Source organism: Dipteris shenzhenensis, chromosome 6, assembly GCF_047967505.1.
Source record: "Dipteris shenzhenensis isolate YYH24624 ecotype China chromosome 6, Dip_SZ_1.0, whole genome shotgun sequence".
Lineage (NCBI taxonomy): Eukaryota > Viridiplantae > Streptophyta > Polypodiopsida > Gleicheniales > Dipteridaceae > Dipteris > Dipteris shenzhenensis.
In genome coordinates, this window is record NC_141601.1 from 56,565,132 (window position 1) to 56,592,209 (window position 27,078).

General features: G+C 44.2%; 1 protein-coding gene and 1 pseudogene across 1 annotated transcript; both read left to right on the forward strand.

The window, feature by feature from the left end:
• Window positions 1-12,318: 12,318 nt before the first annotated feature.
• On the forward strand, window positions 12,319-17,885 carry LOC147901386 (uncharacterized; annotated as a pseudogene).
• An 8,360-nt stretch (window positions 17,886-26,245) lies between these two features.
• On the forward strand, window positions 26,246-26,761 carry LOC147901387 (uncharacterized). The gene has a single exon (XM_087376480.1). The coding sequence runs from the start codon at window positions 26,246-26,248 to the stop codon at window positions 26,759-26,761; it is 516 nt and encodes a 171-aa protein (XP_087232606.1).
• The last annotated feature ends 317 nt before the right edge of the window (window positions 26,762-27,078 follow it).

Sequence of the window (27,078 nt, forward strand, 5' to 3'; positions counted from 1 at the left end):
CTAAGGAGTATTTCCACTTATGAATTACCTTCGAATGCCATTACTTTTGCAAAAGTTCATGAATATTGAAGACATGCATTCACATCCTGTCTTTGATCTCATGACGTTGATCTTTTTTCTTTTTTGATTCTCTACCATGGCTTTGAATTCTTGAAATTTGGAAAAGACTTCAGATTTCTCTTTAAGAAAATAGACCCAACACACTTGCTATAGTCATTGATGAAAGTCAAGTAGTAAATAGTAAACCATTGAGCTACGGGTCTGTGCATAACTGTATGTATCAAATCATGGATAGCTCTTGCTCAAGAGGTGCTTCTCCCAAAATTGGTTCTCTTTCGTTTCCAAAACAACATGGTTCACAAACTTTTCCAAGAAACTGAAGTTTTGGATACCAAGTGGCATATTTTGATTTCTTAACTGCATCAAGATTTTGAAATTGACATGAGCATATCTCTTGTGCCATATTATAGAAAGTGGCATCGGATGTTGTTGAGCTAACATGGCATGCAAGTCTGGTACTGAAGCTAGCATCCTGAACAAGCATCCTTCCTTGACTGATTTTCCCATGAGATGATACCTTTGGATTTACTACTTAATTGTGCATTCATCTCCATCAAAGATGACTCAATATTTACGTTCCATCATTTGTCCAACTGAAAAAAGGTTCTTACTGAGCTTTGGAACATAGAGTACATCTTTCACCAATCCTTTTATACTAGTGAAATTGTTCATAGTTCCCTTGAGTTGGATTTGGTGTGTTATCTATAATATAGATAACATTCTTCAGTCCTTCTAATGGTTTCATTTTTGCAAACCACTCCTAATGCTTTGTCATATGAGATGATGCTTCACTATCTATGTACCAAGGATCCTGATTAGTATGGTCAACTTGATAGCTGTATTCCCCCTTGGATTAACAATCAATGTCAATGTACACCATGTCAGTCTTTTGCATATCCTCAATTGCAAGATACATTGTGGATGTCCACCACAATAATTTCCTCTTCCACAGAAATTCCCTCTATTACTACTCGATTGACCTCCTTGGTCATGCTACTTCTTGCAGCATTCTCTTTAATAATGTCTAAACTTATGACAGTAGTTGCATTGAATGTTCTGTAAGAAAACAATACAACGTCTGTGCTCAACAGATAATAGGATCTCGTATGCAAGAGAGAAAAGCAGATAGTATGGAGAATCAAAAATTTGATTACTGTGAAGCTGATACAATAGATGGCGCTGCCTCCTAGCCATATGCTCCTATGTAAGAAGCTTCGATGGCATACTGGAAACAGTAGAGGATGGACGCTGGATGCTAAGGAATCAGGGTTGCTGTAGCCAGTGATGATGATGGGCTTCATGGGCTTGCTCTTATATAGCCACCAGTTGTAGTTAGTTAGACCCAATTGGGATACTGACCCAATCTGCCCAAAATGGCCTTGGTCTCGAAATAGGCCACCAACCACACGATAGAACCGTGGTGCAAAATAGAGCAACTCACCTATGGTGGCTGTTCGGCATCCGGGATCATTTGGGGCTCCAAACGGGCCCCGCAACCCGAGAGTGGGCTACCCTGAGAAATGCTCCATCTACCCTGAGTGCGGTAAGTCATGAGATGCCTTCCCGCACTTGCATGTAGCCTAGTTAGCAGTGTGCCAACTCTATCTAAAGCCGTCCAGCCATCAGGCCACACATGGGCCCCATTTGGTGTCCAAATAGGACCTACCAGATAACCGAGCTACTCAAATGCCTTCTCCTCATATGGGGGGCTTACAAGTAGATTTAGCTTGTTCTCGCGTAGTTACATGAGAGTCGAGCATTGATATCTAACACTCCCCCTCAATGTCCACCCGAACTTACTTTTTTGGCCCAATGCCAAGTCGATGAAGATGCCTCTCCAGCAAGTCTCTTCCAAGAGCCTTCATGAAGATGTTTGCAGCATTCTCTCTGTAGTTGGACAGTACACCAAGTCGACCTCTCCATTTATGATGAGCTTGCGTACAAAGTGATATTGAATCTCAATGTGTTTTGTGCGAGCGTGGAACACAGGGTTCTTTGCAATTGCCATGCAACTCTGATTGTCACATAATAACTACGTAGGCTTGTTCTGCACTACACCCATGTCCCCTAAAATCCTCCTCAACCACACTGCCTCACAAGAGGTAAAACATACTGATTTGTACTCAGCCTCGGTAGAAGAAAGAGCAACTGTGGGTTGCTTCTTGCTGACCTATGACACAGCTCCAGATCCAAGTGAGAAACAGTAACCTGTCACTGATCTCCTGCTGTCCACGTCTCCTGCCCAATCTGAGTCACAGAATCCGGTCAAGGTGTTGCCCTTGGTATAGGTGATGCCATAATCAAAGTGTGCCTTTGATGTATTTTAGCACCCGCATCCTTGCCCTCCAATGGTTCTCCCGGGGCTTATTGGAAAACCTGCTTAGTACACCAGTCGCAAAACTGATGTTCGGTCGTGTGTTGCACAAGTAAATCAAACTGCCCACAAGCCTTCTGTACTTCGCTTGTCCACCAGTGGTGATGAATCCTCGTTTGAGAGCTTCATGTCAACCTCCATAGGGGTGCCAACTGTCTTGCACTCAACCATGCCAAATGCCTTCAGTATCTCTCCAGCATACTTCAGCTATGAAATGAAGATCTGTTTTGGCTCTTGCCAAACTTCAATCCCCAAACAGAAATGCACTATCATTTCAAACTCTCTTCCTAGCAACTGCTTTGTCTGCAAGATCTTTTCTTCATGGTTCCCTGTTATGACAAGGTCATCCACATAAGGGATCATGATCATACACCTGCCTCCTTCTCTATAGATATACAAATTTGCATCAGATGGGCTCCTCCTGAACCCGTTTTGCAGAAAGTAGGCATCAATCCGCTGGTACCATGCTCGTGGGGCCTGTTTTAGCCCGTAAAGTGCCTTCTTCAGTTTACAGACTTTACCTTCTAAACCGAGGATCACAAAACTTGGTGGTTGTTCCACGTATACCTCCTCCTTGAGATCTCCATTCAGAAAGGCAGATTTTACATCCATCTGAAACATCGGCCAACTTTCCTGTGCTACTAAAGCCAAAACACTACGAATTGTGGTTAGTCGAACTGTGGGAGAAAAAGTATCCTGGTAATCAAAACCATGTACTTGTGTGAATCCTTTTTCCATGAGCCAAGCCTTGTACTTATCCAACGTGCCGTCAAACTTGTACTTAGTCTTGTACACCCACTTGGTGCCGATGACCTTGCGTTTTGGTGGTCGATCCACAAGGTCCCACATGTTGTTCTTCATTATGGAGCCATAGTTCGACTACATAGCCTCCATCCACCTATCATCACCCTGTGCTTTTTCAAGACACTTGGGTTCTTCAGCACAGATCACCTCTGTCAACAAAGCCTAGTTGACCAAGTGTTCCTGCGCCCTTCTTTGCTCCTCTAATCTCTTGGACCGGCGGTGTTCGGATGGTTCCTCCTCAATGGCTAGAGGTTCTCTACCGTCTAAAAGTTGCTTTACCCACTTCAAGAATGGCCATTGCCGTTGTGGTTCTGTAGGCTCTTCTTCCTCTTCTTTAGCTTGAATCCTCCCAAGCACCGTTGGGGGAGTTTGGTCTGCTGTTGGTGGTTGTACTGGATGGATATCCTAGTCCTGGTTGTCTGGGAAGGAAGCATCCTCCTCCAATTGATGCGGCTGTTTTGAGAAGACCACATCACGACTTACGATTGTCTTCTTGGTAACAAGATTATAGAGACGGTAACCCTTCACCTCTTCACTGTAACCCAAGAAAATACACTTCCCGCTCTTCGGTTTCCATTTGGTCCTGTTAGCATCAGGGACATGCAAAAAACGGTCACATCCAAAACTCTGAAATGTGCAGCTGAAGGTTTCTTACGAGAAAAGGCCTATAGTGGAGTCACCCCATTCACAACTTTCGTGTAGCTACAATTCAGAATGTAAACTGTCGTGTTACATGCTTCAGCCTAGAAAGACTTTGGCAAATCTTTCCCTTTCATCATGCTCCTGCCCATTTCGCAGATGACGCGCATCTTGTACTCTGCTACTCCATTTTGCTGTGATGTATGTGGCGGGGGTTTCTGCCTCTTGATCCCATGACTTTTGCAGTAACTTTCAAATTCACTCACCACCTCTGTCTGATCTCAACTTCTTCACCTTCCGCCTTGTTTCTTTCTCGACCATTACATGCCATTCTTTGAACTTACTAAAAGCCTCATCTTTAGTCTTCAGGAAGTATATCCATATTACTGTAGTCGTCGATCAGTGTCATGAATTAGTAGGAACCACCCAAAGCTTCCGTCTCCATCTTTCCACAGAGGTCCATGTGAACGAGCTCTAGAGGAGCATTTGCCCTACTGGCCTCTTTAGGAAAGGGTTGCCAATGTTGCTTGCCCATCATGCAAGCTTCACATACATCGAGCAGATCTATAATTTATGGTAGGTCTACAATCATTCCACTTTTATGCATCTCCTTTAAAGAACTAAGGTTTAGATGACCAAACCTCTCATGCCACAGCTTAGTGTTGCTCACATCGGCTCGAGCACTGAAAGCTGAGAATTCATAGATGTTGTTGCGCCATGTACCTTTACCAATGACCTTCCCTTGAAGATCCAAAATCTGTGCACCATTCTTATCAAAGTGAACTTTGAGGTCTCGATCCGTGATCGCACAAATGGACAACAAGTTCCTCTTGATATCTGGCACATAAAGAACATCGGACAACTGTTTTACAACTCCATCTGACTTGAGAGCAATCGTACCTTGGACAACTGTTTTACAACTCCATCTGACTTGAGAGCAATCGTACCTTTTCCTTTTGCTGGACATTTTGCATCATTGCTGACTACTACCAGGATGTCATTCCCTATTGGATGTAGAGATGTATACCAATCCTTCCAACTGGTCATGTGGTGCGATGCACCATTGTCAATAATCCCCAGGTACATGAACTATCTCCATGCAAATCTCTTCAATTGCTACGAACAGCTCTACTGGTACTGCCTACGCGCTATTACTGGACTCTTTCTTTACTCCGTTCTTCTCATCTGCAATCTTCTTCCGGCACTCATTATGCTTGTGCCCTGCCTTATTGCAATAGAAGCACTTGATCTTCTTCTTTCTCTTTTTATCATCAGAAGAAGATGGGTTACTAGAGTCCTTACCCTTACCTCTTTGATCCAGCCGAGAAAGCCAAATCTTCTCCAGTCCTCATCTTTTGATGCATCTCGTCCTCCAGAAGCATTGCTTTAAAATCCTCAAAGTTGAGGGGTGGATTTTTGTTCTGTGTATTCAGCGCCATAACAAGACCGTTGTACTTTGGTGGGAGAATTCGTATGCACCTTCGTGCTACATTCTCGCTGGTGATGGTGATGCCAATCGCAGTCATCTGATCGCACAGATTCTTCACCTAGGTGATGAACTTCTTTGCTGTTTCAGACTCAGACAGTTTCTCATTCGCGAGTTGAGTCTCTAGATTCTAAATCCGTGTCTAATTCGTGGTCTTGTACTGATTTTTCAAGACCCTCCATGCCGCCTCCGCTGTGGTGACATGTTGAATTAACGCCATGACAGAATCACTTACACTGCAGACAATAGAACACAGCGTATCTGCATTTCTTTTTGTCCACGCGAGAATCTCATCCGTAGTTGGTACTATCTGTTGTCCTGCATTGGCTAGATTCAGTCTCGCAACCGAATCCCTCTCCATCAATCACAAGAGGGCCAATGTAACGATGGGAAAATAGAGAAAATACAAAATAATAAGAGAAAGAAACAAAACTTTATGGATGTACAACTGTATAAACTTAACAAGGAATCATTTTCAAAAAAGATCATAGACTCAAATGTGATTTCCCTCGTAAACTAGTTTTTCTACTTGTATGGATCAAAGATTCAAATGTGCTTTCTCGAGTCTAGGATTGGGCCTGATTTTCCCCCTAGTCAGTCCTTGCATTTTCCATCCATGGCAATAGGAACCCAAGGGAATCTTTCTAGCCTAAACGGTAGGCTTTGTTTCTTGTGTTCCTACTTGTCCTCCTAGTTCTCTCACTTGCATTTCACCCATTTGCAAGTTTGGTTCTCTTTCACAATTCATCCATGGCAACAGGAAACCCAAGGCATCCCAATGTGAAGTGGTATGTAACTCAGAATGCAAAAGACCTTGACATAGAGGTGAGAGTTATTTCTTGGTGACCTACAACATGCATATCATCTATAGAGTTTGCCAATGGGGTGAATGCAAATGGTTGCTCGCAAAAGATGGTTGTGTTGAAAGGTAGTTGGGTGCTAATGCAACCAACAATAAGGAAAAAAACATGGTCGAATAATATATTTATGGCCTCTTGGAAAGGCAAGGTCAAAGATTCCAAAATAATAGATGGTAAGAAAGGTATTAAGGAAATACTAGTTGAGCATGTATATATGCACAATGAGCTTGTGCTATGTGATTATTTTCTTCCATGGCATAGGACCAATTGTGAGTTTTTAACAGTGTTTTGAGTCTGCTGTTGTAATTGAGGGATCAAGAGCTTTGTTCACATTAGAGTGATAATCACTCATTCAATATTTTTCTCCTTGATAATTTCATATTTTTCAGAAGCCCTTGGCACTCTTCAAGTGCCATACCATAAACTCAAGCATTCTTCTTTGCACGTGTTGAAGATCGACAAAAATGTTAAAAGTTATATACAGTGGCCCCTTGTCACTTTCGTACACTCTACTATTTCCAATATAATCATCTACTTGTTGGTTGAGTAGGCCTCTTAACTTCCACACTTCCGCAGGCTTTGGTCCTTAATCTTTCAAGGTTGTTGATATTGCATTGAAAATGGAAGTGTAACCTTTCCTGCTCACTCCTCTCTCGTTGAATGCCCCTTGGATTTTGTTCACAACAACTTTGTTTGTGTCTACGAACTATTGGACAACATTTCTTTTGATTGGCATTTTAAATTTTTTCTCCTCTAGCATACTTTTTGCAATTGTAGTTAACAGTGAACCTTTCATCTGTTTTACTGGAGGGGCATTAGGATCAACATTTTCTTTTTGAGGTTTAAAAATTTTCCTACAAGCAAGCATAAACAAAAGAGTTGCTCTAAGCTCAATTGCTATTATCATCGAGTAATCATTATCTTTGTGTTGCATTCAAAATCGCAAAAGCAAAAGAAGACTTACCTTGCTTCCTGTGAACTTTGCGCTTGCATCCTCCACTATTAACTTTCAAATTCACAAGGTTATGAATTTTTATATTTCTATCTCCTAAGGGTGTGGCTTTTCTTCTGGCTTTCTGCAACATCTTCTTTGTAATCATGTGTTCTTCAGTTTCTTTTTCTATAGCTGCTCTTTCAATTTAGAGCTTTCTACTATCTGTTGCACTTTCATTCCCATCTCTTGTTGGTACAAGCCTTTGTCCATTTCCATGGCTGTAGATTGAGCTTTGACATATCCAAGTAGGCCCTTATTGTCATCACCCACAAACTTCAGTAGAGTTGTCGGATTGGAAAATGGAGGAGTAAAGTTTCTAATTGGACGTTTTGGGTAAATGCTTCCATCACACCATAAATCGATATGATGTAAGCCTTCTATCCTCATGTTCTCTCTTTTGCATTGCACCTACTTGTGGACCCTTCTGTTGTTTTTGCACAGGTGCATACTCTTCTTCTAAATCAATATGGAGGTCATAAAGTCTCTTCTTGCTAGATTGTTCTTCACTCGTGTGGTTGCATGTTGTCATTCTTTTAAGCAACATTGTTCCATTGCTTCACACCCTCATCTTTTTTTATAAAACAATGTGTTAGCAATGGACTTAGCATGATAAATCCATGTTAATCTTTCACGGGGATGTTTAAAAATTTTAAAAACAAAGATTCTTAAAGGTTGGTTATGAGCTTCTGACCACAGAATCTTGTGGCCTACATAAGTCAACAATCATAAGTCCATATTTACCGTGATAAGTCCATGTTTATCTTTCATGCAGAGGTTTTAAAATTTGAAATAGAAAAATTCTTAAACATTAATTATGGGATTTTGACACGAAAATCTACTGTCGGCAAGGACTAGGCAAACCCCGCTTTAAAGAGAGAATATGATAGGAGCATTTAATGCCAATTCATTTTTGCAAATTTTAGAGCAAATAAAAATGAGAAAATAGTGATTTCTTACAGGGCCCCAAAATGAGGTCCCTTTTTACCTGATGAGTGGAGCTTAGGTCATGGGCAGTCTGCCCCTCTAGTGAGTTGGCCACAAATAAATTTAATGAGTGGAGCTTAGGCCATGGGCAGCAGTCTGCCGCTCTATTGAGTTGACCAAAAATGAATTTGTAATCTGGTCTCTTTTTTTGTTTGAACAACCTTTATATTACAAGTGGGCATGTTCAAAAAAAAACTGCCATTACCACTCTTGCAAAAAAAAAAAGCAAATTTTGCCATTACCACTCTTGCTATGCTCTTTGGAGGCAAATTCTATTATTGTTGATGTGAAATATAACAAGAAACACCATTGTCACTATATGTAAATCACTTATAGTAGGACAGGTGGCTGGTACTAAGTAGAGTGAAGCACCTACTCTATTTTTTATTTTGCAAACACTGCAAATAAGTGAGTCATTTCAAACCAAAAATGAAAGAAAAACATAGGTAGACTTATACAATAGAGACCTGACTACGCACCAGCTACTCAGTGAAGGGAGCGTGTGCACTAAGCCTAAGCTCTGAATGAGGTATTGGCAAAGGCTCATCCATCTTCTTACTATATATTAAGGAGGGAGGGAGGCTCTAACAAGCCACATGTCGCATGTAGAGGAGTTGGTGAATGCCACATGTCCTGCAATGGAGAGAGGTTTACCTCTAGTGGCTTAGACACACCCCACTTCAACACTATACAGTGTAGCCATGGGTCAGACGCATGCCATGGGTCAGACGCATGCCATGTGTCCACATGGGCTACTCAAAGATCAGCAACGAGGAGTAAATGCATGGCGTGAAAGCCCATTGACACCCATTGATAGTGCCAGTACTTGATGGCCAAGAAGCAGTCCTCAATGACGATAGCACGCACTGGTAAATGCAAGGCACCGTCACACCACATATGCACAATAGCCAAAGCAGATGCGAGATGGGCACGTGAGTCAAAAAGGCAACGAGTATGGCAGAACAACCATGTGGCAACACATTGCAAGTGATAGTGCGGAGCATAGGGCATCACATGGCCACATGGCACCACAACATTTGGCACCGTGAGGGATAGGGGGCCAAGGGCAGGAGAGAGAGAGAGAGAGAGAGAGAGAGAGAGAATAATATAAGATTATATTATATTATACATATAATAATATTTAATATAATATAGTATATATTATATTTTATATGATCTACTATACTTATATTTATAAAAAATACATTACACCCCCCCCACACACACCCCACACGGGTGACAACATAGAGCATAGGGCATTGTATTGCCATATGGCGCCATAGCATTCAGCACTGTGAGGCATAGGGGTCAGGGGCAGGAGAGAGAGAGAGAGAGAGAGAGAGAGAGAGAGAGAGAATATAATATAAGATTATATTATATTATACATATTATAATATATAATATAATGTAGTATATATTATATTTTATATAATCTACTATACTTATATTTATAGAAAATCGATTACACACCCACCCACCCACCCACCCACCCACAACTGGTGATAGCATAGAGCATAGGGCATCACATTGCCACATGGCACCATAGCATTCGGCACTGTGAGGGATAGGGGCCAAGGGCAGGAGGGGGGGAGAGAGAGAGAGAGAGAGAGAGGGGGGGGGGGGGGGGAGAGAGAGAGAGGGGGGGGAAAGACACAGAGAGAGAGAGAGAGAGAGAGAGAGAGAGAGAGACTCATGCTCCTACCTTGGAAGAAATGTTTAATATTTGCAGGGGTTTTACGTAGGTGTGGTGGACAACGTAGAGAACACGATAATAGATTTGTGATGGGTAGTATGGTAGACTCTTGCAAGTACAGCATGAAGAGCCAATGGAGATGGGATTGACAATCTTTATAGGCCTCCTTGATCATTCAACTGATAATACATGTGTCATAACTCCTATTGAGGAACTTGAAATATTTATTTCTTGGCCTTGCAAGGTTTCCATAAGCTCTTATGGCTTTGCCATGGGTAAGTATAGTAGACCCTAGAACAATGTCATGTTGATGAGCAGGTATGGGTCTACACGAGACACTACCTACATGAATGGCTACTCCATGCATTTTTGATCGCATCATGTAGGGTAAAGAAGATGATGGAGAGAAGTTGTATCTTTTCTCATTGGAGGGCTAGCTGATGTTTTTGTGAAAGCTCCATTGAAACTTGGGAATGCACCATTAATGGAGTTGGGAATGGGAGTGCCAATTGTGGATTGCCTTGGCAAGACCTTGGACCGGTAGAGAAGGGAATGGGCATGGGCAGTTGTGCAGTCTCACATAGGCAGAGCTGGTAGTCGTAGACACGGTAGTGAATAACACTTGCTCAGTATCACATGAGTAGTCACGTAGCCTAACACGGACACACTGCATGAAAAGCAAGCCAGATGCAATCGTGACATGTGGAAGACTACACAAACAGTGCCGAAAGACAGGGATTGGAATGGGACTACCCTCCAATAGAGGGCTAGCATGGCAATGGTCCATTTCAATGGTGTTGCCTACATGTTAACATGGTGGGTAGCCCTCATATGCACGTGGAAATCATGTGACATGTGTTCCATACTAAAGGCTGCTGGCCCACCCTTTTTCACCTAACCACCTGATAATAGAGCAATGTGGGCCATGGTAAGAAAAGAAAATGCATGGAGTGTGGGGCCCATGTAGGTACATAAAACTTTTTAAATAATCTTTATATATATGTGTGTGTGTATACTTTTCAAATAATCTTTTTTAAAGATACTTTTTATTTAACTTTGATTTCTTTTTTGAGGCCTTGGAACGAGAGAGAGAGAGAGAGAGAGAGAGAGAGAGAGAGAGAGAGAGAGAGAGAGAGAGGAAGGGAGGGAGGGAGGGAGGGAGGGAGAGAGAGAGAGAGAGAGAGAGAGAGAGAGAGATCTGAGGTGTCATGTGGCACTCAAAGGGCGACGTGATGTGGCTCTTATGACATGGGATGTGATGGCTCTCTTTGAACTCATAACAGAGAGAGAGCTAGAGAGAGAGAGAGAGAGAGAGAGAGAGAGATCTGAGGTGTCATGTGGCACTCAAAGGGCGACGTGATGTGGCTCCTGTGACATGGGATGTGATGGCCCTCTTTGAACTCACTTTTCTAGATCAAAATGGAAAGGGGCAGCACAAGTTGGACATCCATTTCCTTCATTCATTGGAGAGTGAACCTTACACCTTTAAATATCATGGAAGTATGTGGTAGATTAACACATGGAAAATTCACACACACACATAGTGCATATATATATATATTTTTATTTAATTTTTTTCTCTTTTTGGGAGCTTGAGAGAGGGAGGGAGAGAGAGTGCATATATATATATATATATATAATACTTTTTCCAATATATAATCATTTCTTCTCTATATCTCTATCTCTACCTCTGTATTCCTTCTTTGCAAGGTTGCACTAAAAGGGAAATGCCATGTGGCACCCATCCTTGCAGCCTCTCTTATGACGGTAAAGAGCAACACCTACCACTATAGAATTATCTCTCGTCTATATCTCTATCTCTATATTCCTTATTTGTGAGGTTGCATTCAGAGCACACATGGGTGTGTGATGAAGAGAGAAATATGATATGTGCATTAAGAGAGAGAGAGAGTGTGTGATAGATAGAATATAAAGAGAGAGAGAGAGAGAGAGAGAGAGAGAGAGAGATTCTACATGTGTGCTCAAGATAAAATACTCATGCATAAAGTAAACTAAGCATCGATCCAAGGCAAGCGGCGCCTATGGTGGATGGGGTCTTAAAATCAATTCAATACATTTTAAAATCCTCCCTTGAGACCCAATAGAGCAGGTCTCTAGCCCGTCATTGACGGGTCATGCTACTAGTCCAATTAAAAGAGTGAGGAAAGACAAAACCGTTGAAGATCAAGAAATCCAAAAGTGGTGAGGAGAGGTGACAAGTGCTGATAAGTCATAAAATGTATTGAAGCATTGGGCCGGTTTTGGGCCGTAGATTGGCTTTGGAGGATAACCCATTGCCACATGAGAGGTGACGCTCCTTGTCCGTGGCGCTTACTTCTCTACCCCTCTCATCTATATAACCCTCTCTTGAGTGTTCCTAATAAACTTCTTTCCACCCCTGTTGCCCATCAAATTCTTTGGCCGATGGACCTGAGCGTCGATGATCACCAACTTCTTTGGTTCGACTGCCAACTTGCTGATACTCATTTTCCTGCGCGAACCGTTCGTGAAAGCAAGATTCAACCAGCCTCGGAATCTGGCAGATCAGCTTCTCCCGAAGCTTTTGTAGAGGTCGCTTCGATGAGTTCCGATTCTCGGAACAACAGCTTTGCCGACGAAATCTCTATCTCGGAGATGCTAGAAAGTTTGAAGGCTGAACTTGGGCTGCGAACCGAGGAATCTTCTGCTTGCTCAAGAACTGAAAGCTTGGCATCTGCGAATGATTGTAGTGGTAGTGTCGATAGTGGTCACGCTGCTGCGGAAGATCCCATGAATGGATTGTTTTCGGAATCTTGTTCCTCAAATTCACATGCCGACTTCACCTTCCTATGTGACATGTTGGATGATCAACTGGAGTTTCTAAAGAATTCGTTCAGCGAACCACTGCACTCGTTCACCTCCAGCAACGTGGAAGGAGGAGATGCGATCTGTAGTTTTCAAAGCTTGGACGGGGATTCATTTACCTGTTCCGTCTTCGATGAAGATATATGGGGTCCCAGTGCTGCTCCTGAACGCTTGGGATTCTCAATGTTGGAGGGTGAAATATAGTGTGAAGCTGGATGTGTCAAATAGATTTCTTCAGCTCCGTAACGTTTCTGACATGAACTTATACGTTTTGATGGATAATTTTACGTTAGCATGAAATTTATGCTCAACATTCATACATGATACGCTCGAATGGAGAAAGAGAACCAGAACACTTAAGGAATCCTATACCACAGTGGAATAGAAATCCGAGCGATACATTTTTTGGCCTAGCAACGTTTCGAATTCTGCAAAGCAGAAATTAGGGATTTTTACTTTTTTTTGAGGTCCATTTTTTCTATTGCACAAAGTGGCTTCTCTCTTCAATGCATGCTTTAAAGTCTTTTACCTCCAATTTTGGCTTCGGCCCCTCCAATTTTAACTCCTCTCTGCCAATTTTGGCTTCGGCCCCTCCAATTTTAACTCCTCTCTGCCAGTGCCACCGTCTCCTCCCAACTCCACCATCTTCTTTGCTTGCAGTTCACCATAGCCGCAAAGTTCCAATTGCTACCGTGTGGAGGAGGAGGAGAGATAAGAGCTGCTGATGCTCTCCATGTGCAATCGCGAAATCGACGAGCACAAGTCGACCGCCGGGAGCGGCTTCACAAGGCCTTCTGTGAGCTTGAGAGCAAGAAGAATTCTCTCAACAAGATCGTCGGGAACTGGAAAGACGTTGATGATATCTCAAGGAGATCGAGAAGAGTCTACGCAAGACTCTGGAAGAGTACAACGCCAAGGAGAAGGCCTTAGAGGCCAAGATAAGCGAGGCCCAGGCCGCTCTTGAGAGAGACGTGTAGGTCTCTGTAAGGGAGCAGGCTTCGCTAGCTCGCGTGCAGGAGCAGAAGGATGCTGCCATAGTTGCGGAAGTGGTCGGAAGAGTGACAACGGTTGCATGCTAATACCAAGAAAGAACAGAGCGCCTAGGCAGCGAACGGCTCCGTGTCGCAGCCTATGGACGTAGATGTCAAGGCCGCTGCAGGAGACAAGCGGCAATTCAGCCCTCGATTTCGCACTCAGCGGGCTTCTTCATATGGGAACCAGCGTGAAAGATAAGCCTAAAACAGATCAATTGAAATTTTTTTGCGAGAACATGGACTCGGACGGATTGCGCAAGTTCATTGCAGAACATAGAAAAGATTTGAATGCTCTTAGTGCCGAGCTTCCTTTTGCAATTAAGTTTGCAAAGATTAGTATTGAAAGCCCTGGAAGGCTATCATCCTTCGGACCAGAACGCCAGCCAAGGCGCTAAGAAGGATTTGACTCCCCTGGCCAACTAACGCGCATGTGTCATCTTACTGGAAGCCCTCGCAGAGGTGCTGGCTGATCCTATTTTGGGTGTTGAGCACCATGTTGTCCCGTCTGAGGTTAAGAAGGTCGCCAAGCAGGTCGCTGACCTATGGAAATCCAAAATGAATTTGGAACGTGACTTGGGCTCTAATTTCTCACTTGACGCTCAAAGCTTGCTCGCTACCTTTGGACTGGCGTCCGACTACGATCAGGATGAGCTGTGCAAGCTTTATAACGATGATTGCAAGGCGCAAGCAAACATCGGCTCTTTGTCGTGCCCTTGGCCTTTCAGCGAAGGTCTCAGGTTCGTTTCCGTTTCAGATTTTGATGTTAAGTTAAAACCACATACCTCTCAGCTCTCTGTTGCATGCGAGACATAGGGCGTAGCAGCAGCAAATTAAAAATGAGCTTCACCGCAACATGGGCAAAAAGCATAGTACTCTCAATTACCCTCACCAACACAGGACTGGTCGCCAACGGAAAGATTACTCCTCCAAAAGCGGTCGTAGCGACCGTGAAAGGAAAGTTGGGAGTTGAGATGACAATTCATCACCCAATTGTTTTCATGTGCTCTTCATAGTGTGTGAATTCTAAGTAATCCTGTTCTGGTTATGGACTCTGCACTCCATGCATGCCATGACTTGTATTCCTTTGAAATCTTGGAAGGAGTTTTTCAGTATATCTTCATGTTGTCACTCCTATACCTGTGCTGTTGCAGAGTTGTGGCCACTTTTGAGGGTAGCCTGCGCTACTTTTCTGGCATCTCTTAAGTGTGCCTTAAGTAAAGGTGCCGGTTGGAACCGATCCAGAAGATCAAATGCACTGGCAAAGAAAAGGGCTTCAATCGTTTTGCCATCCTTAATCAATTTCTCAACCACATCTGCAAAGAAAAAAAATCAATGCAGGAGCGGGAAAACTACAGCGAACGGATCTGCAAAGCTCCCCCAGATAGGACGATGTTATGTTTGTCCATCAAGGGTTTTTGTGTGTGTGCATCTAGTGAATGCCGTTTTCTTACATCTTTCTTCTATCTTGAACAGAATGAGGCTAATCAAAAAGATATGTCAGCGCTGAAAGCTATCTTGAAGGCAATCAATGAATATAAGATCGAAGACAAATATCAACCGGCTCCTCTTGAGAAGAGAATTGCACAGCTGGAAAAGGCTAAAGTAGACAAAAAGAGGTCAGCAACTGCTGCCAAAACACAGCAGGCTAGAAGGCCTCGAACTAACAGTGCTCCCAGTGGCACTGGTGGTGCAGCTTCTGAAAAACCATTTTTCTGTGGATCTGATAGGGTTCAGTACGGTGCATCTTCATGTTGGAAGGAGGCAAACCTTTGCATGGGCAATAGTAGATGGTTAGATAAGGTAGCTGACAATTGGCGCGACGCATGGATAAAGGGAGATATCTTCTACGAGATTCTTGCCTCTAATTTCGTCGTCACTATGGAAACCCGAAATCAATGGAGCTGATTTCGCTCGGCTGCATTTACAAGCCATGCTTATATCACCGCTCATAGCTAAGGGAAGGTGTAGAGAAGTTTCTTCGTTGTTGCTAAATACATTGTAAGCTTTCCTTGAGATGATGTAGTTTGTGAGATCCTCCAACAAGCCCCGTAGGGATGAGGAGGATCCTTGATGGCAGTTTCAGAGTTTTCTATCTACATGCACTAATACAGTTTACGTTTCACTTTTAGTCTCGTCTTATTCCTCTGTCATTTTATGTGGTAGTGTGAACTAGAATTCTACAATTGGTATCAGAGCAGGTCATCTTAATAGCGTGAGGATTCCTTGTTTGCATGTTAGGTCTGTAGAACGAGAGTTTTGCGAGTGATGGAGACCAAGTCAGAAGCTGTGAAGCTGGTGACTTTTACTGGCAGCAACTTCCCTGCATGGCAACTGTCAGTGCGACTTTACCTCATGGAAAAAGGGTTATGGCCAATTGTCTCAGGAGCTTGTGCGAAGGATTCGCATGATTCTGTCGAGTGGGAAATCCAGAATGAAAAAGCTCTCGGTATTGTTGGTAGAGCCTTGGGCGCAAGGTACAACCAGCATCTCGACTTAACCACCAGTGCTGCAGAAAATTGGTTGTCAATTGAAGCTTTGTTCGGTGCCCGTCTCAAGAACTCGAAGGTGATGTTAAAGCAAGCATTCTTTAGTCTGAAAATGGATGAAACTGTTTCTTTGGGAGAGCATCTGAATAAGATGCGATTGATCCTCAATCAACTTCTTGATCTTAAAGTGAAGGTTGACGATGACGACATTAAAGCGGTCCTCCTAACAAGTCTGCCACCAGCGTATGATGGAATTACAAAAATTTTACGTGTGAGCGCAGACGTATCTTTGCCAGAATTAATCGCGACTCTCCTGGATGATGAGCGGCGACAAAAATTGGATAGAAATTTTGAAATGGATCGAGCCTATATGTCAAAGGTATTTCCTCAGAAGGGGAAGGCGGCAAAGAAGGATCTGTCATGTGGATATTGTGGGAAGCCTGGACATCGAGAAGAATTTTGTTTCAAGAAAAGAGAGGATACTGAGAAAAGGAACAAGGAAACCGGAAAGAGTCAGGGATCAGCTCATACTATCGTAAAAGATGATGCTGCACTTTGCATGGCTACGCTAAGCTCCGATGATGACGAGTGGGCTTTTTAACTAGTTGATAGATTTACAACAGAAGCATGAATCTTCTCTGTGAGCATTTCTTTCATATTTGGTCATGAACTGATGGCAGTTTTCTTCTCTTGTTTTGGTGAAGAAAATATCACGACTTGATTTTCAAATTGCATTGAGAACTCTTGTTTTTGTGTTCTCAGAATTTATTGAAAATCATTTTGTGTCATCAATCATACCTTTGCCCTGCTTTGATTTGAGGGGGGTGTTGGAAGGAGGCAAACCTTTGCATGGGCAATAGTGGATGGTTAGATAAGGTAGCTGACAATTGGCGCGACGCATGGATAAAGGGAGATATCTTCTACGAGATTCTTGCCTCTAATTTCGTCGTCACTATGGAAACCCGAAATCAATGGAGCTGATTTCGCTCGGCTGCATTTACAAGCCATGCTTATATCACCGCTCATAGCTAAGGGAAGGTGTAGAGAAGTTTCTTCGTTGTTGCTAAATACATTGTAAGCTTTCCTTGAGATGATGTAGTTTGTGAGATCCTCCAACAAGCCCTGTAGGGATGAGGAGGATCCTTGATGGCAGTTTCAGAGTTTTCTATCTACATGCACTAATACAGTTTACGTTTCACTTTTAGTCTCGTCTTATTCCTCTGTCATTTTATGTGGTAGTGTGAACTAGAATTCTACACTTCATATGGTGCAGGAGCCCAACCTGGCTATGATCTCCGCTCATTGGGTACTTATAGTTCTGCTTACGGCGGGGGAAACAGATGCCCTGTTTCTCTTTCAAGCTCGTACTTATATCCCTCTGACGGGCTTGGCTCCCTTGGCTATGGATCCGCTGCTCTCGTCAATCCCTCGAGTTCATATGGTGGCTATAACTATGGGTCAGGATTAGGATCAGGCCTAGGAATGGGACCATCTGGTCTCTAGTCGTATTTGCACTAGATGTAAGCTGAGAACTGTCTTCATCTAATCTTATCTGAGAATTCAGGGTGATTTTATGTATAGACCCTCAGATAAATGGAACAGCTGCTATTTTTGGGATTATGGTTTATATGTATATGGCGTACCGTATTCAATGTTTATTGATCCTTCCTTCTGCTTGTTCTCCAGGGAGTTACTCAGTTTTGTTGTACAAGCTTGTCTTGGGTTTTATCTACTGTCAACCAAAGTGACTACTAGATTTTGGTGATCAAGCGTAATCTCTTAACAAGCTTGTGGGACAAATGCAACCACTGAAGGAAGTAATATGGGATAGTCAATGGCTGCAACTTTAAGCTAGATCTTTTTCCAGGAATATTAGTAACCTGCTGTAGAACGTGAATATTTGGCTGTCACCAGCCTTGAAATTTTTAGGGTGCAGTTTAGGGAAGTCCAGTACATGATAGTGTGACTGGTTTTCTGGATCATGTTTCTGATAGTGTTTGTAGAGTGAAGGGTTCCACTTCTTGGTTTTCGCAACATGCATTCCTTTGTGCACACACATCAGCCATGAAGAATACTGCACTATTTTCAGGTCTCTGAAGGCTTTGATGGAGTGTTTATTTTTATAAAACAGTGGCTGCAAGGCATTATCACAGCTATTGTGTGACATGTGTTGCCATATGTATTCCTGTCATCTGCAACATAGGTGTTTGATCGTGTTGCAGCAATCAATTTTTTAGTGAGGTTTTTGTTACCTCTCTTATTTGTTGAGGGCCTGCAATATTTGGGTGTGCAGCCTGTTTTTAATACCCTTACGGAATTAAGGTTCTTTGATTGTATAAGGTAGGAAGATTTTAGCCTGTAGAGTGAGCCAATCTATTAGTTTCTGCATCACTTTGAATCTGTCACTCTGCCCATGCATTGTCAAGTCGTTTGGTAATGCATATTAATCTCCTACTATTAGTTCTCCTTGGCTACTGTGTTTTCTTATCTGTTCAAGTTGGTCATGCTTTTGCATCCTTCTTGCAGCTCAATAAACTATTTTGGTCTCCCAAGCTTGTTGCTTCTGTTTATAGTTGGTTGACTCTCTCTCTCTCTCTCTCTCTCTCTCTCTCTCCCCCCTTTATCCCCTTGCAGTCTTCCTTCACACCATTTCTAGTGGATTCCTTTTTGTTTGCTTTTTTAACTCTTGGGCAGGCCTTATGAATGATTAAATATCATTCACCTTGTTCCTCTCATATTCAATGAAGAGAGATAGGAGATTAGAGAAAGTATGCTAAAAAATGTCTCTGAGCAGCCAAACGCATAAGAGAAGATTTGGAGTCAAATATGGCTCCTCTTACATTGAAAAAAGAGCCTTATAACGATTTGATTAGGAAAGTGGTGATAAGATGGGAAAAGATTTTACATTGTTTATAACGTGTCACAATGTTAACTTTTTTTATTGGATGGTATAGAAGCACATGAAGCACCTCTTCTCCACCATTGGATCCAATTCCCATCCAAGGGCAGAGATGAGTTGCCTATTAGGTAGTTATAGAGGTGGGGGCATCTTGCATATGCATTAACTCCAAGATGGAGATCTTTTTCGCATGGATGCCCATCTTCAAAGCAGGCTTGCCGCAATTACAATCCATTTGGACTATTGGATCACTGTAAAGATCCAATGTACGGTAGAGAAATACAAGGAAAGAATAATGATGAGGCTTCAGCGTGATTTATTCTCAAGCATCCACCTTTGATGTCCTTGGATGGTCAAATGGCCGTGTTTTGAAGTCTACCTTGAATGGTGAGGATTATTCTCAAGCATCCACCTTTGATGTCCTTGGATGCACAAATGGCAGTGTTTTGAAGTCTACCTTTACTTTGGTGAATGCATCAAAATAGAGGTAAAGTGGGAAGCGATTGTTTGTCCCACCAATCAAAAGGAGATTCAATTTTCTCCAAATTATAAAATGCCCATTCCTTCCTATTGGTGGCTAGCTCCCTAATCTCTAGATGAAGGGGTTTCAAGACATTCTTAATGCACAGGACTAAGTCCAAATCTCCCCTAATTACCAAAATTATTTCAAAAAAGTACACCGAAACCCAAAACTTCACTTCTTATAGCACTCGAACATGCTCTTTTCTAAAAATGTCTTGAAGCATTGGTGAATACATCTTCCTTGCCCAGCTCTTTGGAGACTCTGAGGCAGAATGTGGTCATTGTAATGTACTTTTTAGAGAGAGAGAGAGAGAGAGAGAGAGAGAGAGAGAGAGAGACGGGGGGGGGGGTGTTGGGGGGAAGGGATCATATGGAACAAGCTACTTTACTTTCTTGCTTGAGTTTCTCTATGCATTTATTGCTTGCATTAATTTTGAATGAGTAGATCGACTAGCTACATTCACATACATCACTTGCATGTGACCTCTACTAATAAGATGATCTTTAATTTAGGAAACTCCATTACCATTTGAAGGTTATATAGCATATTGATTATTGCATTTTGTATTCACAATGTTCCTTCTTACTAGATCCCCATCAAAACAATCATTTCAATCTCCAACATTCCCAAGTTCACAATGGTACATTGAGTCTGCTAATTCCATCCTCAAAGATGATAGATATCACAAACACATATTTCATTAATTTTGGACTCATATGTTTACATTTAGACTAATCCTAAATCTCCTTCCCAAATGGAAAGTTTACTTTATGAAAATGTCATTCGAGAATCAAAAGTTTACTTTTTGGCACTGTTATTTCCACATAATAAATTTCAGAATATCTCTCTATAATGTTGTACTTAACAACAATTTAAATTAATAATTTAATAAAATTTAATAATTTAATTACATTTAAATTAATAAACAATGATTTAAATGTATGAAAAATTTATATGTATGCATGTATGTATGGCCCATGCATGACATTAATTTACATGAGTCCTATAAAGTCTTCAAGATATCATAATGGTAATAATGGACACCTTTTGAGAGTTTAAAAACTCTAAAATCTAGTAGATATGGGGTCACACACGACGCTGCACATGCATGCATGGAACGTACATGTCCTTGGTTCATCGATGGAAGGCTATTGATACATATGGTGGGACTAGTGTGCTACACTTGTCCACATGGCATGGACATGCCCGTAGAGCTTTTACTTTATCTGTGTCGGTTTGGGATTCACGTTGCGACAACTATTGATGGACGAGAGGGAGGGGGAAAGAGAGAAAGGGAGGGAGGTAAGAAAGAGAGGAAAAGGAAGGGGAAAGGGAAGGGGAGGGGGAAGGGAAGGAAAGGGAAGGAGAAGGAGAAGGAAAGAGGAGAGAGAGAGAGAGGGAGAGAGACGGGGGGAAAGGGGAGGGGAGGGAAAAGTGGAAGGGTAGGGTGAGGAAGGTGGAAGGAGAGAGGAGGGGGAGGGAGGAAGGGGAGGGGAGGGGAGGGAAGGGGAATGGGGATAGGGAGAGGAGGGAAAGGGAGAGGGGCAAGGAACGGGGAAGGGGATAGGAGGGGGAGGGAGGAAGGGAAGGGGAGGGGGAGGGAGAGGGGAGGCAAGGGAGAGGGGTGAGGAAGGGAAGGGGAGGGGAAGGTGAGGGGGGGGAAGCAGAAAGGGGAGGCGAGGGGAGGGAAGGGGAGGGGAGGGGGAAGAGGGAAGGGGAGAGGAGGTAAGAGGGAAGGGGATGGGGGCGGGGGGGGGGTGGGAAGGGGAGGGTTGAGGAAGGGAAGGAGTGGGGAGGGGGCCTCCCTAATGCATGCTCTGGCGCCCGCAGCCGCCGAGCGCCTAAAGAAACAATAGAAGGAAAGGAAAATTAGAGAGGAGGAAAGGGGGAAGGGGGAAGGGGAGGGGAGGGGAGGGGTGAAGAAGGAAAGGACAATTGGAGAGGAGGGAAGGGGGAAGGGGGAGGGGAGGGGAGGAAAGGAAAGGAAAATTGGAGAGGAGGGAAGCGGGAAGGGGAGGGGTGAGGAAGGGAAGGATAAGGGAGGGGGCTCACAAATACATTCTCTAGTGGCCACAACCACCAAGCCCCCGCAAAAAAAAAAAGGGAGTTTGGCAACCGCGGCCGCCCAATTTGTGTTTTAGATTGGAAGGGGAAGGGGTGAAGGGAAGAGAGAGGGGAGGGAGAAGAGATAGGGAGAGGGGAGGGGAAGAGAAGAGAGGGAGAGGGGAGAGGAAGAGGAGGGAGAGGGGAGGGAGAAAAGAGAGAGAGAGGGGAGCGAAAGGGAAGAGAGGGAGAAGAGAGAGGGAGAGGGGAGAGGAAGAAGAGGAAAGAGAGGGAGAAGAGGGGGCGAGAGGGGAGAAGAGAGAGGGAGAGGGGAGGTGAGAGGGAGAGGGGAGAGGAAGGGGAAAGCGATGGGAGGGAGACGAGATGTCAACATATAAGCCACGAAACCCTTAAAATTTTGAATTCAAAGGGGAGGGGAGCGGGAAGTTTGAATTCTAGGAGAGGGAAGGGAGAGAATGGCAAGGAGAGAGAGTGAGATGTTCAAATTCTAGGGCGGGATAGGGAGAGGGAGAGAGGAAAAAGGGAGGGAAATTCAAAATTTTAGGTGTTCTGTGGCTTATATATAGACTCTCACATTCCCCTCCCGTTGCTTTCAACTTCCTCTCCCCTCTCCTTCTCTCCTCTCCTCTCTCTCTCTCTTCTCCCCTCCCGACCGTCCCCTCTCCTCCCTCTCTTCCCTCTTCTTTCTCTCCCCTCTCCCTCTCTCTTCTCGCTCTCTTCCCTTCCGCTCCCCTCTCCCTCTCCCTTCTCCCTTCCCTCTCCTTCTTCTTCCTCTCCCCTCTCTCTCTCTTCTCTTCCTCTCCCCTCTCCCTCTCTCTTCTCCCTCCCCTTGCTCTTCCCTTCACCTCTCCCCCTTCCAATCCATGGCTGCCAAATGCAATATATATATATAATATTATTATTATTATATATTTTATTTTTTGTAGGGGCTTGGCGACCAGAGCATGTACTAGTGAGCCTCCTCCCCTCTCCTTCCCTTCCTCACCCCTCCCCTCCCCTTTCCAAACCATGCATTAGGGGCTTGGTAGCCGTGGCCGCCAGAGCGTGCATTACGGAGGCCCCCTCCCCTCCCCTTATCCCTTCCCTCCCCTCCCCTTCCCATCCCCCTTCCCTTCCCTTCCCTCCCCTTCCCTTCCTTACCCTTTCCCTTTCCCTCCCCTCCCCCTCCCCATTCCCCTCCCCTCCCCTCTCTCTATCTCTCCCTCCCTCATTCTCTCTCTCTCTCTCTCTCTCTCTCTCTCTCTCTCTCTCTCTCTCTCTCTCTCTCTCTGTGTCTCCCCTCTTCCCTTCCCTTTCTCCTTCCGTTCCCTTCCCCTTTCCCCTTCCTTTTCCTCTCTTTCTTACCTCCCTCCCTTTCTCTCTTTCCCCTTCCCCCTTCCTCACCTTGCCCTTCCCTTCCCCTCAACTCTTGGGCTTCCCCTCCCTCCCTCCCCCCCCCCTTCTCTCTCTCTCTCTCTCTCTCTCTCTCTCTCTCCCCTTTTCCCTTCCCCTTTGTTAGAAATGACCCAACAGAGGGCACGCATAGTGGAAGACTAATAGTAATGCCCAGGAGCTCACTGATGATCCGCTGGTGTGCCCGGAGATTAGCATAATCACCCGTGTTGGTACCAAGCTGCGAGGATCGACTCCCAAGAAGGGTGACAAGATGCTAGATTGGTCAGCAGCTTAGGAACATGTGCGACGCCAAGTCTGCGAGTTGGTGATAAGGAGCCACCATTGATGTCTCTGCCAGAGTCCACAACGACTCCCAGTGAGGTACGCAGGGTGTAGTTTGCGGAACTAGTTGTTCAAACAGAGGCGAAGACTCAAGCCAAGTTCAAATTACACTTACCAAGAAATGGTCTGATGGCAGTCGAAGCAACTCCATTGTTGGTCGCTAACCAAGCCAAGAGGAGGGCAAATTCTTCTCAAAGGGAGCCAGGGTTGGAGTGCATTTTGGAGGCTCCTATCCAAATTTCATTGGGCCAATTGCTTAATATGGTTCCAGGATTCCATCGGCAATGGTTGCACTCCCTGCACACGGAGTCTGAACCAGAAGAGGTGGAGCTATGTCAAGCTAATTCGTGCCCAGTTCTGACAATTCCTTTGATCGACATGAGAATTCCGGTGATTTTCGCAAAGGCACAAGGTCATACGTTTGCTCACGTGCTAGTAGATGGTGGTTCGGGGGTTAATATTGTCACTTTGAAGACTTGCCAAGAAATGGGCTGGATGTCTTCGGAGCCGGCACCATTCTTAGTCTACATGGCTGATCAACGCCGGGCTTGACCACTCGGAATCTTGTGGGCTATGGTTTTGGAGGTGGTGGGCATATCATTCGTGGTGTCCTTTATGGTGCTCAACATGGAAGCCGCAACACCAGAGTATAGCGTCCTTCTGGGTAGGCCTTGGTTGCGGCAAGAAAAGTTCAAGCAAAATTGGGAGCAGAATGCCATTTCAGTGCGGAGAGGAAAGAAGAAAGTGCGAGTCACAATGGGAGTGGCGGCACCATTGGCAGATGCGGTCCAACTTATATTGGCCGAGACGATGAACATGGCAGACAAATTGGAGGATGATGAGGAGGAAGCTCTCAAGGCAAATACGAAGTTGGTTCCTATCTTCACCATTGATGTGGAAGGCATTACGGACAGCTACATGCATCAAAGTTGTCTGGTGGACGTGGTCAGCCATGTTCTGGAGGAGGAGTTTGAGCCCCAGCAAGTAGCAATAGAATTGGATATACGGGATCTCCTACAGTAGGAGAGGGAATTTGAAGAATGAATGAGCCATCTAAACCAGTCAAAGTTAGCACTTTGTTGTCCAACTGAATTCTGCAGTGAATTGATTGCCCTGTTGTGGGAATTTTCTAATGTGTTTGGCTAGGACTATGTGGATATGAAGGGTCTGGATCCAAAGTTTTACCAACACCAGGTCAACCTCAAACCAGATGTCACTCCGATGAAGATACAAAGGTATCGTATGAATCCGCACGTGGCCAAGCAAGTGCGTGAAGAACTGGAGCACTTGTTGTGGGTGGGATTCATCGCACCAATTAAAAATCCAGAGTGGATTTCCCTGATTGTCATTGTGCCAAAGAAAAACAAGAAATTGCAGATTTGTGTCGACTATCACAAGCTTAATGTGGCCACATCTCTTGATCCATTTCCCTTGCCCTATATGGATTCTATGCTCAATGAAGTGGCAAGGCATGAGGTGTACTCCTTCTTGGATGGATATAGCGGGTACAACCAAATCCGAATGGCTCCAAAAGACCAGCCCAAAACAGCATTTATCACATCCTGGGGGGTCTATGTCTGCACAGTTATGTGGTTTAGATTGCGAAATGCTCCCTTGACATTTCAGCAGGGCAATGCAGGAGATCTTTGGGTCTTATTTGACAGATTTCATGAGGATTTGCCTGGATGACCTTAGTGTGTTTGGCAATTCGATGAGCACCTGGAGCACTTACGAAAATGTTTCCAATGATGCAGGGAAGTCTCCTTCAGTCTGAATCCGATGAAATGTGCATTTGCAATCTGTAGCGACCGACTCCTAGGGCATGTGATCTTGGCGAAAGGAATTGCAATGGATCTGGATAAAGTGGTAGTAATTATGCAAGCCCCGACACCAACTACGCCTAAGAAATGCTTGCGATTCTTGGGCCAAATTCGATGGCATGGCAGACATCTGCACTTCTTGGCTCACATGGCGATTCCCTTGCATGCATTGGCACATGTGGAACCAAAGGCATTTGTGTGGACCGTAGAGTGCAACCAAGCATATCGGCAACAGCTGAAGATTCAGCTTTTTAGAGCACCGGTGTTGCTGTCTCAAGATTGGGAGAAAAATTTTCATGTGTTTGTGGATGCCTCGGATAGAGCTATTGGCAGCGTCTTGATGTAGGAATATGCGAATAAGTGGTATCGCCCAGTCTAATACGCGAGCCGACGACTCTCAACGGCCGAAAAGAATTATTCCATCACGAAGCAGGAAGGACTAGGCATGATCTATTCTGTCAAGAAATTCTAGCATTATTTATTGGGCCGACTGTTTGTCTCCCTTGTTGATCATTCCGTATTATTATATTTGGTGAAGCAGCAAAGTCTTACGGGCCGATTGGCACGTGCTCTTGTAGGAATGCGACTTTGATGTGATTCATCGCCCAGGCTCACAACATGTGGTTGCAGATTATCTTTCTTGACTCGAGTTTGGGGAGCTACCAATGGGAGTGGAGGATGAGTTCCTTGATGCGGAGCTAGCAACGATTTTCGGGCGGTGGATCTGATCACGGCAGAGGCTGAAGTCATCCCAAAAGGACCATGGTTGTGGTATGATGAGATGCTCTCATTCCTATCTACTGGCATCATGCCCAAGTACATGAATCATGATCAAGAGGCAACGCTTGGCATTGCGGAGCTGATCCTTTGAAGTTCTATACCACGATGTGTTCACTCGGTTCGGGTGTCCAATTGAGACTGTCAGCAACAAGGGGACTCATTTTGTCAACAAAGTCATCAAGCGGATGGATGCTTTTTATATGGTGATTCACAAGAAGTCTTCCCCCTATTATCTGCAAGCGAATGGACTGGTCGAGTCTACCAATCATACGTTCAAGAGGATCATGTCGCTTTTGGTGAATGAGCACCGCACGGATTGGGATGAGAAGTTGCTGGCAGCACTATGGGCGTACCGCACATTATTCAAGGTGACCACAGGGTTGATTCCTTTTAAATTAGCATTTGGGCTGGAAGCAATCACGCTTATCGAGCATATTGTTCCGAGTTTGAGGATTGCGATGGAGGACAGGCTTCTTCTGCAGGACTCTATGGTATTCCGGTTGGATGTTCTAGACCAATTGGATGATTTGCAGCTGGAGAGCTATTATCTCACCTTGGAGGTTCAAGCCAGGCGCAAGCAGAGGATGGATTTGGCGTCCAAGAAGAAATCTTTTGAGCGCGGGCAACTGGTTCTTTTGTTCAACACACGCTTTTGTAAAATGCCAGGGAAATTGAAATTGCGATGGTCGAGTCCATTCTAGGTTTTTCATGATTGCAGATCGACATCATTTTATCTTGCAAATTTGTGAGGGCACATTCTTCCACATCTAGTTAATGGGTTTTGGCTTTGTCCATACCATCATGACAGCAGTCTTCAATGCCCATTCCCCATCTCTAATGAGGCATAGATTTCCTAGGTTGAGGTGGAGGCGGCCGAGCCATCGCATGAGGACATGTGGCAGAAGGATTCGTGGCATGATGGCAGTAGTCTTCTGCGAGGTCCTAGCCTAGCTGCCATGCAACTCACTATCGTCAGGGTGGGATATTGGCAATTTGAATTACAACTCTTGAGCCATCG